This window comes from Moschus berezovskii, chromosome 1, assembly GCF_049115385.1.
Source record: "Moschus berezovskii isolate FMDL1 chromosome 1, NW_MosBer_1.0, whole genome shotgun sequence".
In the NCBI taxonomy this organism is placed as follows: Eukaryota; Metazoa; Chordata; class Mammalia; order Artiodactyla; family Moschidae; genus Moschus; species Moschus berezovskii.
Genome location: NC_142460.1, coordinates 165,283,783 through 165,295,500, shown reverse-complemented (window position 1 = coordinate 165,295,500; position 11,718 = coordinate 165,283,783). Strand labels below are relative to the sequence as shown.

Sequence of the window (11,718 nt, the reverse complement as noted above, 5' to 3'; positions counted from 1 at the left end):
AGCAGAAAGCTAAGCTTTATTTCACCCTTTTCCCTCACCCTCTGCCTTGGGGCGGGGGGGCGGGTAGGAAGCCCTCAAGCTACTCCTGGGGACGTTCTGAGGGAAGGGGAGGGACTTGGGACCTGAGGGCAGAGAAAAGCCCCCCAAGAGGACCTGGGAGGGTCCTTGGGCTCTAGCGCCCGGGCAAGCGGCCCCTGGAAGCAGATTCCCGGGTCCTCGCCGAGGGCAGAGAGATCAGGCGGATCCCCCGCGCCAGGGCTCGGCCGGTTCGCAGGAGACTCGGTCAGCGCTCCCCAGAATCCCCTTGCCGAGTCCAGACTTGAGTGTTCGGGCACAAGGCGCCGGCGACCGGCTCGGTCCCGGGGAAGGCGGGAGGGAGACGCGCTCCTCCCCAGCCCTAGACTGCCCGCCGGGGATGGAAGCGTCCCCCGAGCTCCCTCTGGGTCCCTCCGGGAGCGCGTGCCGGGCTTTCCCTGGAGGAAACTCCTCCTCTCGCCGCCTTCGCCCCGACCAGCCCCGCCCGGGACAGCCGTTCCGGTCCGTCCCCTCCCTCTGTCCGAGGTGACCCGGGCCCGGCGCTTGGGGGTGTTGCCCTGGGCGCTCGGACACCGCCTCCCAGGATTAAAGCGAGAGCCGGGGAGGATCGGGGACTCCGAGCTGGGCCGAGGAAGAAGCGAACTCCAGAGGAGGCGGAGGAGAAGGAGGAGGAGGAAGGGGTGAGGGAGGGAAGCAGCTCCGGAGCGCCGCAGGTAAGTGGCGCGCGCAACGGGTTCTCGGTGCTGGAGATCCCGGGAGCAAGGGAGGACCTGAGCACCCGGGCTGGGTGGGAGTAGCGGGAGGTGAAGCCAGGTGTGAGCAACTCCCGCCCGGGGAGTCCGTCCTCCCGCCGTCGGGACGCACGGGGCTGCGCAGTGCAAAGCGACCTGCGTGAGGTCGGGAGGGTTCCGCGCGCCTGGGACGCCTTGGCGCGGGGGTCAGAGGACCCCCGGCCGCTTCGTTGGCATCACTGGGTTGGTGCAGGCTATTCTGCCGGTTCTTAGCCAATTGGTAGGCGAAAAGGTGCCTTGGAGTGGGTCCCCTTGGCTGAAATCGGCTCCTGCTCCCCTGGCCCCTTTAGCGCCGAGTTGGGAACGAGGGGTGCGCCTTTTCCCTTCGGGGAGGAGGAGGGAGGGAGGGTTGTCCATCCGCTTCTTTGTTTCGGGAAAATCTCTGCAGCCTCGTAGTGTCACCTGAACTCCTGCTTCTTGGTTCCCTCCCAAAGTGGGGAGAAACTGGAAACCCTCGGAGATGCCGGGAGCGATAACGCCGGCGCGGCGGGGACGGGCCTGGAGGGCCTCCGGGCGAGGTGCGAACTGCTCGGTGGCCCCAGGAAGGCAATTCCCACAACCCGGGCCCCAAGGCGGCGACCCGGAGGCCAGGATCAGGGCTGGGCCGCCTGGACAGCCGGCAACAGCCCCCGCCCCGGCTTCCTCTGCACTTCCAGTGCGGGAAGGAGCGGTCCTGGTCTCTCGGCGCACACTCCGTGCCAGGGACAAGGCCGGGCATCTGGGCGCTTCGGTCCACCGCAGGCCATCCGGCAGGACCCCGGGCCGTGGCACCAAGGCTGAACGCACCAGCCTGGCAGTGGGCACCGATAAGAATTGCCTTATGGCCCCACATTTCTCGCTTCCAGGCCCCAGAGGGGAAGCACGGGTTGCGGGCGAAAGTCTGTCTTGGTTTGCGCCCCGGCTTTTGGGAAGGGACCACCCCGCCGGTGATCCCAAATCCGGAATTCCGTTTCGTACGCGCAGGTGGCTGAGGACCAGTCAGGTGGAATACCAGTGGGACGGAAAAGATAGCGACTCGAGACCTGCCTGTCGGGCAGGGGTCACCCGGGGCTCTGCCCCGAGCCTGCGAATCCCGCCAGATTCCCGCCGGATTCAAACCCGCGTGGTAGTACTAGGGCACACAGCAGGCGCCCTGGGCTCCGGGCTGTAGAGAGCCAACCAACTGATGGAAAATTACAAAGGCTCCTAAGGAGAGCTTCAAGGTGTTTAGAAAACCTTAAGTGAAGGGAGGGTTGTTGACTTAGCCTGGGAGGTCTCGGAAGGTTCTCCAGGAAGTGGGGACGGAGCCAATCAACCCTGGAGGAGGGTGGGGGCTGGGAGTGGGAGCCAGGCTTCCATGACACAGCTTCCTGGGGGCGCAGGCGCTGCTGCTGCAGAGTGAGGTGCAGGGGTTGGGGAATCCAGGGAGGTGGTGGAGGTTTGCTCTCGCCTTCCACAGCTTTTCCAGAAGTGGGCCTGCCTGCATCCCCCCACCACGGCCAACCTTACTGGACCCCTGAGGTCAATGTGAGAGGCCAGGGCAGCACCAGCAAGCCCACACCACAGGAGTCAGGGAGCTGCGGTCGGGGCTCTGGCTGGAGATTGGCTATGGACATCTCCCTCTCCGCTTTTAAATCCATGAGCTGGCTAAGCAGCAGGAGCCTTTTGTTCTTGACTGGGAGGTTTGTTTGTTTGATCCCCAGCAATGCCTTTCTTATTGACTCCTCCAAGGTTAGTGCTTTTCTTTCAAGGTTGTGTAGTTGCCTGGAGCCTACAGGGCTCAAGATTGCTTGGTGGTTGGCCTCCGTTCACCCTGAGCTGCTCCACCCTTTACTCCTGCTTTAATTATAGGAGAACATTGGGTTGCACCCCTGTTATCATAGGAACAGCCCAGGTGGATGTGGCCTTTACTTCCAACTGGGCATCCTTCCAGGCTCTGAATGATGCATGTAACTCAGTTGTGAGGAACTAAAGCAGACGGGGGAAATAACTTGCCCCAGGTGATCCCATGACCTGTAGGGACACCAGGGGGTGCAGGCAGGCCAGATGGCTCCAGGGAAGCTTCGTGAGGCCTGGAATCCTCGTGGGAAAGGGGGTGGCTCTAGGGCCAGGCTGACTTCCTCATGATCCAAGAGCAGAACCTCTTCCCTTCACCCTCCCCACTGCCCCCGCCCCACTGGTTCCAAGCTGCCCACTTCCAGGGTGACCTGGGCAGGAGAGCTTACCCCTTTATGGGAAGAAAATGGCAACCCACTCCAGTGTTCTTGCCTGGAAAATCCCAGGGACGGGGGAGCCTGGTGAGCTTCCGTATATGGGGTCACACAGAGTCGACACAACTGAAGTGACTTAGCAGCAGAGGGCTGACCATCTCTGATGATGGGGCCGAGGGTGCAAATGTCCTGTCGGCGATGAAGCCTAGACACGTGAAGGACACTTTGACGGTTGTTGCAGAGACTCTGGGCCCAGCCTGGGACACGGGGTCTACCAGGATGTGTAAACCAGGGCTCCAGGCTGTTGCCTTTCACTCTTTCCCACCTAGGCCTGTGGCAGGAATCCTGGGGGCCTCTGTGACCACTGGGGGTCATTGCCCTGGTTTCAGTTGCTGCATCAGATTCTGATGGAATAGAAATCTATTTTTCAAAGCCCTCCAGAATTATGCAATCCTTAGGCATGGAAGTAGAAAAAGGAAAGGCGACTGGGTCAAAGTAGTGTCTGGTTAGCTTTGCTTACTTAAGGAAGGGAAGCTGGCTTTGTTGGTGTGGGGGTGGGGGCACTCAAGGCTCGTCCACCCTCTGTTGCTCTCTCAGCTCTGGGTCTGCTGGGTGGTCTTGCTTCCCACAATTGCTCAGTCTTTGCTGCCCTTCCTGTCACCCCCTAGGGGACCCCCAAGATGAGCTAAGGGGCCTCTGGGGAGGGAATGGGAGGTGCCACACACCTGGGTGCTGAGATGTGAATTGGGCCAGGCTTGGTGAGTCCTTTCCTAGCTTGAGGTTGGGGATCTCTACGTATAGGCCATTTTGGGGGATCTGGCTTGCAAGCTACTCAGGACTGTGGGCCTGGATGTGGGGGAGGAAACTCCCAGTGCCCCTGCCCCCACCGTGCCGATGGCCAGCCTGGTCCCAAATGCAGTAGCAGAGGGCTGATCACACAGACGGTCTGAGGAACAACCCAGAGGCAGAACTCGAGATCAGGAGGAAGGGGAGGTGACCTCGGACTTGGTCTGCCCCAGCCACTGGACAGAGGTCCAGAGAAGAGGAACCAGGGGCATGAAAAATGTCATGGGCAGTCTTAGAGACGTCCAAGGAGAATGGCAGACCCTGATTTTCTGGTGGACGTGTGGGCAGTGCCTTGAACTGTGAACAGTGTGAATCTTGAAGAGGGCAGGTTTCTCAAAGCAGAGCTTTATGCTCTTGTTAGAGGTCAGTCAAGGAGAAGGAGGGAAGGACTTGCCATGAGTGGAAACTCCAGGAATTTATGTTGTGTGTAGGGGTGGGGTGCAGGAGGGACGAGGGTGCAGAAATGTAATAAGGAAGCAGGAAATGTTTGAAAGGCATGGAGAAGGAAATGGCAACCCACTGAGAGGAGCCTGGTGGACTACAGTTCATGGGATTGCAAGGAGTTGGACATGACTTAGGAAGTGCTGTGCTTAGTCGCTCAGTTGTGTCTGACTCTGTGCGACCCCATGGACTGCAGCCTGCCAGGCTCCTCTGTCCATGGGGATTCTCCAGGCAAGAGTACTGGAATGGGTTGACATGCCCTCCTCCAGGGGATCTTCCCAATGCAGGGATTGAACCCAGGTCTCCCACACTGCAGTCGGATTCTTTACCATCTGAGCCACTAGGGAAGCCCTGCAGTTCACATTAATTCTTGCAGCTAGCTGCAAGTAAACAGCAACAAAAGCTTAAGTCTGGAAGCTACTGCAAAGGCAGAGTGGATGGAATCATTGGGAGCTCTATTGACCTTCTAGTGGACATCCATTAGAGAAATATTTTCTAGGGAGCTCTGATCTGGAAGGTGAGATGAAGCCCAGGCTTTTATGGTGGCTTGTTTGGATGTCACCTCATGTCAGCATCACTTTAAGCTCCCTGCTTTCGGATGGGCCCTCGTGGCAGGGTAAGCACCTGGCCTCATCTGAGACTCGATCTGAACACCGGGCATGTGAAACCTGTGTTTTCTAGGGATAGATTTGTGTTTCTGATCACAAAAAATAAAAGATCATCATGTCTGCCCTCTCAGCTAAAGGCCAGTTTGTTTCTAGATCATGCTGTAGACACAGCCTTCCAGCGTTGGATCAAACTATTTTTTTTTTTTTTTTTTGGTTTGAGGAACTGTTTCTCACAGTATCTCCCGTGGATACTGAAACGTCCTCATTGTTGGAACCTGGTTTCCCTGGATTGAGTTAAATCTGCCCTCCTGGTATTTCTGACCTGTTTGATCCTGAGTGCTTCCTTTGGATCTTCACACAAAAAAATTGAGTCCTTTCCCCGTTCATCAGTCCCTTAGCTACTGTCATTATGTTATTCTGGAGGGCTCATCGTGTGATGGGCATGGTGTTAGGCCACGAACACACTTAATCTGGACAAAACCCCATTTATCTGCTATCCGTGGGTCAGGAAGATCCTCTGGAGGAGGAAATGGCAACCCATTCCGGTAGTCTTGCCTGGGAAATCCCATGGACAGAGGAGCCTGGCGGGCTAGAGTTCATGGGGTCACCAGGAGTTGGACGTGACTGAAGTGGCTCAGCACGCATGCCCATTTCACAGATCGACTCAGGCAAGTTCTTCGAACCTTAGACAGTGGCTTTTGTACTTTATCGAGGGACTGGCCACCTCTCCAGCCTGCCTGTTTGCATTCGATCAGCTGTGGACCTGTGAGGTCACTCACATCCTCAAGTTGGCGTCTGCTTTGTCCAGCTGCAGGCTTTCTGGCTCTTTCTGTCTTAAATTTCATCTTATTTATTTGGCCTTTGGGATGCAAAAAAAAAAAAAATTGGAACACTTTCTGTGTACGGTACAAAACTAGACTGAAAAAAAAAGGAGCAGATTCAATTCCTGCCCTAAAAAGTTTGCAATCTCGTTTGGACAATGAGGCATTCATAGAAACAGAGCCTCGGATGCTGCAGGCAGTACCTCTCCCGAGCGGTTCTCTCCCTCCCCTTTCTCTTTCCTGCATCCGTCACTGGGTGTGCTGTTTCTCTGATAGTCTTATATTTGTTTACGTTGAACTGTGAATTAAATCCACCACTGTCTCTGTTAACTTCCCTCTCACAGTGCATTTTGTCCCCAAATGGGACACGAGAACCTCTCCACATGTAAGGTGATTGTACGCAGTGGCTGAGACGTACGGGGCTCCATTGGTCATGGGCCCTCAGATAGGGAGTATCTGTTGGTGGTGTTTGCTTTGGAGTTTGAAGAAGCCACGCCGAATCCGAGGTCAGGAAGGTGGGGTTTCTTCCACCCGTCACACCTCATCACACGACTGGCATCTGGAAGGCACTAGAAGGGGTCCAGTGCAGGTGCCCATGCATGAGTGATGCGTGAGGGAAAGTCAGTGGAGCCTTCACAGTAGGGAAAACCCCTGACTCCTGCGTGGGCATTGGTACCTACCTCTCCGACCTCCTTTCCGTTGATTTGGTAGTTTTCAAAACAAATCTCCAGCAAATGTGTTCTGAGGTCCAGAGTAAAGCCACTGTAAGAAGGGACCTTCCTTGTCTCGAAATAGCGTCATCGTGTCACGGGAGACTGATGGTATTCCACAAAACCGTCCTGTTGAGTGGTGGCCGGGCAGGTGACTCGAGGCTTGAGTCAGTCCCCTGAAAGGAGAGCCCAGGGTGGCCCGGAACAGTCATGCTCTGCTGTGTGACTCAAGTGGGTGACATTGGAGTGGACGCGTGCCAGGAGCAAGCAGCAGGGCAGAGCTTTGCCACACATGAGTCTCGGTCACTTCGGGGAAAAGCACTTCCCTGAGGCTGGCTTTCTGGAATCAAGAGCACTCACGGGTGTCCTCTGATGACCAGAGAAAACATTCGAGAAGCGGTGTTGTCTCTGCCATCTGGGTTGTCTTGTTTCTTTCAGAAACCAGCTAAAGAGAGGTGCTGCCTCGTAAGGGAGTGGAATTGCCTGTTTTAGAAATTAATCGCACAGAACGTGATCCCCTGGTCCTTTTGGACAACAGTGCGTCTCCATCAGATCCAGGTCCCAGGGGAGACCTTTCTTCCTTCCTTTGTCTCCGGCCACCGAGAGTTAGGCTTCCCTGCTAGTTCAGATGGTAAAGAATCTGCCTGCAATGCAGGAGATTTGGGTTCAATCCCTGAGTCAGGAAGATCCCCTGGAGGAGGAAATGGCAACCTACTCCAGTATCCCCCCCTGCAGAATTCCATAGACAGAGGAGCCTGGCAGGCTGCAGTCTATGGGGTTTCGAAGAGTTGGACATGACTGAGTTATTAACACACACACATCCCGACAGTTAGGGGCACTCCGACTTGTCTTCCTTTCCAGAGTCCGTGGCAGCCCATCTGGTTGCTTTTGGTGTTCTGGGTCCTCAGGGTCTGCTGGCCGTGGGATCTCTGGGTGAGAGAGAATTGTGCTGCAGTTATTTCTAGGTTCTGGGCTTTTAGGGGATAATTCGCGGCTGTGGCTCCCGGTGCCCCTGAGCTCCTGGCTTCCTGGTCTCACTGTTTGGGATCTTGAATGACTAGGGAGCGTGGATTTCGGGCACTGATTCATCACTCCTTTCAGAGGGCTCTTAAACTGGGAGAGCCGCCAGTGAGATCGGATTTTCATTTCCTGAAACTGCAACCAAACCTATAACTGGTGAGATAGCTCAGAGGCCCGGGGAGTGCCTACCACTGAGGGCAGAGAAGCCAGGGGCGAGAACCTTGGCTGGGGCAGGACTCACCTGAAACTAATCCGAGGAAGGTGCCAGCTTTTCCTGCTTAGACGAGAGGATTCTGTACTGCTGTCAAGTCTCAGAAACGTCTCTCGTTACAGAGCAGAAGTAGGTAAGGCTATTAATATGTGACCATCATACCCATGTCAAGATGTAAACATCATGTATATTCTACATGCTGATCTCTTCCTCCCGTGTATGGGTCAGCTTTTTTCCCTCATACCTGGAACCATGTTGACTCTTTTTTCTTTAATCTTAAAAAAATCTCAAAGCTGTCAGCACGAACTGGTTCTTTTATCTTTACATGGAAAATAAATGATGATCTGGTACATCTTTCTTGTGACTTGTTCAGCAAGTTTTCCCAAGGTTAAACAGCCTTACTTATATTTTCATTTATCCAAGTTAATGTTTGAAGTCTTTTTAATGTGTAATGAGTCAAATGATAATTTTGCTCGGGACTCTGAGAGGCAGTGCCAGCAGGAGCTTCAGTGGGTTTTTCAGAGCTGGAGGATTTCATGTTGATATCTTGGGCATTCTTTCCAGGTGTAGATCTGCAAATCTATAAATGCTGCCAATCAGGCCCATCCTGCCTCTATGGGCTTTTCAACATTTATCAGCTTTATGATCAATTTTAGGAGCTTCCCATGTGGTGCTAGTGGTAAAGAATCTGCCTGTCAATGCAGGAGACTCAAGAAATATAGGTCTGATCCCTGGGTCAGGAAGACCCCCCTGGAGTATAAATGGCAACCGTCTCCAGTAGTCTTGCATGGAAAATTTCATGGACAGAGGTCCCTGGTGGGCTACAGAGTCGGCTCTGTATGTACAGCCTTGATGTACTCCTTTCCAATTTTGAACCAGTTTGTTGTTCCATGTCTGGTTCTAACTGTTGGTTCTTGACCTGAATACAGGTTTCACAGGAGGCAGGTAAAGTGGTCTGGTATCCCCATCTGTTTAAGAATTTTCCACAGTTTGCCTCCTTTGGTAGGTTTATTCCTTAGGTATTTTATTCTTTTTGTTGCAATGGTAAATGGGACTGTTCCTTAATTTCTCTTTCTGATCTTTCACTGTTAGTATGTCGGACTACAAGAGATTTCTGTGTATTATTTTTGTATCCTGCGACTGTACTGAATTCGTTGAGTAGTTCTAATAGTTTTCTGGTGGCCTCTTTAGGGTTTTCTATGTATGGTAAGTATCATGCCATTTGCAAACAGTGACAGTTTTACTTCTTTGCCAGTTTGGATTCCTTTTATTTCTTTTTCAACCCTGTACTGGATGCCACTGCTATCCTCTCCCCTTCCTTTTTTTTAAAAAACAGATTTGTAAACTCTGTGTTTGTTACACTGTGCAAAAACCTTTTATACTAAGTAAATACCAAACTGCATTCTTCTCGAAGATGCATCTTTCAGATAACTTCTGTATTATGTACAGTGAAACCACTTTTAACAAGCAGTGACTTAGGCAAACCAACCTTGATTCGTTAAGCCATCTCCCTGTTTTACAGACAAGGAAACCGAGCCCCGGAAGCATTATTAGACTTGCCCCCAGGTCATGGCTAATGTGAGTGAGTTTAGTTTAGATCCAGAGTCTGGTCCCAGGAGTCATGGGCTCAGCCACCCTGCCTGGCTGCCCTCATTGGCTGTGCACCAGGCCCTCTACAGATGATAGATGCTCTGACTTAGATCTGCCAGCTTTGAAGCCCAGAGTTTTCTTACCCAGACAGGGCCTGTGGATGGGTGATTGTGAAGGCTGTTTCTTGAAGTTACTGTTTGATCAATTCAAGGAAGCCAGGAGTGGTGGACAAAAGCCATTGTTTGCTTATGATGGGAAGAGTGACGTCAGATGGGCCTTTACTATAAAGCTTTTTATGTTGATGGTCTTCCTAGACACCACTGTTCAAAAACGTCTGCAAACAAGGTGACCAAGGGCTTTATTTTTCGTGACCAATTTCCTTACATATTGATAAGTATATTGTATAGGGCTTCCCAGGTGGCTCAATGCTAAAGAATCCGCCTGCCAGTGTAGGAGACACAGCAGACAGTGGGTTCGATCCCTGGGCCTGGAAGATCCCCTGGAAGAGGAAATGGCAACCCACTCCAGTATTCTTGCTTGAAAAGTCTCTTGGACCAATATCCTGAGAAACCACTCAAGTGGTTAGTCCTGAATTTCCTTTTTTTCTGGATTTGGAAATAGTAAGTGGAGTATTGAGTGAGTCTAAATGTGCTTTATAGAATTTTTACACACTTGTGTTGATTAAGGTTGCAGTGACTCCATGTGGCTTATTTGTATGTGTGTGTGTGTGTGTGTTTTCTGCTTTTTGCAATTATTTATTTTTAATTGAAGGATAATTGCTTTGCAATATTGTGTTGGTTTCTGCCATACATCAACATCAATCAGCCATACGTATACATATGTCTCCTGCCTCTTGAACCTCCCTCTCACCTCATACGCCTTGTTTTTTTTTTTAATATTTTATTTATTTGTTTGGCTGCACTGAGTCTTGCAGCACACAGGATCTTTAGTTACGGAATGTGGGATCTAGTACCCTGACCAGGGATCCAACCTGGGCCGCCTGCATTGGGAGTGCAGAGTCTCAGCCACTGCACCACCAGGAAAGCCCCTGATGGCTTATTTGAAAAGTCAGGTGTGGCCTCCATCTGGGTCTAAGCTCTCGAACACTTGCTCCAGCGGGGGATGGGAGGGTGGGGTGAGGACTGCTGCTCCCTTCTCTCCGAGGATGCTCTGTAGGGAGGAGCCACAACATCTCATCACACCCGCCACTGCCGGGGCACGTGAAGTGTCTGCCTGCACCCTCAAGTTAAATCCTCATCCAAACAAGCCAGTGTGGTGGCTGCATTTGCTTCTGCCCGACATCCGGAGAGGTCACTTGCCCAAGGGCTCCACGGGACATGGCACTGTCAGAAGCTGACTCAGGGCTTTGCCTTGCATCACTTCCGCCGAACCTGATGGCTGAAAATTTCCCACGCCTGTTTCTTTTTTGCTGGATTCTGATTTTGGTGGAGGCAATGTCGGGGAAGTCTGGGCCTCCCGGTGGGAGCAGGGTGAGTGAGGCAGGCCCTGAATGTGACTTTCAAGTGAGCAGGTCCCCGGCTCCTTCGGGATGGGCAGCTGTGGGTGCAGGTGATGAGGTCAAGGTGAGCAGGCAGAACGGCCGTGGTTGTGGCGAGAGGTGACTGTCACCCAGGACGTCTTTTCGTTCTTTCCCGTCTCATCTCCCGCAAACTCACCGGTACAGAAACAAAACAGTCCTGTCGTTCTTTCCTCTAGGTCAACTTGAACGTTCCAAATACCTCCCTTTACCCGATGCTGCTGATAACATCAGGATGGCTTTAAACTCAGTAAGTGGTTAATCATTACCTCCCTGGCCTTGCCCTGTCCTGGGTTCCTTCTGCTCTTTCCAGCAGCGGCGTGTGCTGGTCAGCACTGTCAGAGCTGGATGCTTGCTGGATGTGGTGAAGGCATTCTGGGGGTCAAGAGTGAGCAGGAGTGGGGCGGGAGGAGCCGCGTGGCAGTTGTGCTGTTGTAGGGGGTGTGTGGGTGATGAGGTTCTTCCTGCTTTGATCAGGACGAAGCAGAGGGCGGGGGTGAGATGTGGGGACAGACAGAGGCAGGGTGGAGGTGAGAGGGAGTGTGTGTGTGTGTGTGTGTGTGTGTGTGTGTGTGTGTGTGTTAGTCGCCCAGTCACGTCCACCTCTTTGTGACCCCATGGACTGTGGCCCAGCAGGTTCCTCTGTCCATTGGATTCTCCAGGCAAGAATACTGGAGTGGGTTGCCATTTCCTTTTCTAGGGGATCTTTCCTACCCAGGGATTGAATACGGGTCTCCCACATTGCAGGAAGATTCTTTCCCAGTTAAAAGAGAGTGCCTGGAACATCAGTGGCCATCAGGGCACAGTGTAGCCTCACTTCCTGGTAGCCTGGGAGAGGCCAGGGCGGAAGCAAAGGGCTAGCCACCCCCTCCATGAAACACCCCCCGACCCCTCCCCACACTTTGCATACAAATGTAC

General features: G+C 53.1%; 1 protein-coding gene across 3 annotated transcripts in view; it reads left to right on the top strand.

The window, feature by feature from the left end:
• Positions 1-562: 562 nt before the first annotated feature.
• The window catches only part of TMPRSS2 (transmembrane serine protease 2), a 47,656-nt gene continuing 36,500 nt past the window's right edge, over positions 563-11,718 (top strand). The window contains exons 1-2 of one of the 3 annotated variants that reach the window (XM_088840818.1): positions 563-749; positions 10,980-11,050. In XM_088840818.1, coding sequence (XP_088696944.1) covers positions 11,036-11,050 — 15 coding nt within the window. In that variant the 5' untranslated portion in view covers positions 563-749; positions 10,980-11,035. Of the gene's footprint in view, positions 750-5,124; positions 7,807-10,979; positions 11,051-11,718 lie in introns of those variants that run through there. The other 2 variants (XM_055414283.2, XM_088840821.1) reach the window with 2 other exon arrangements.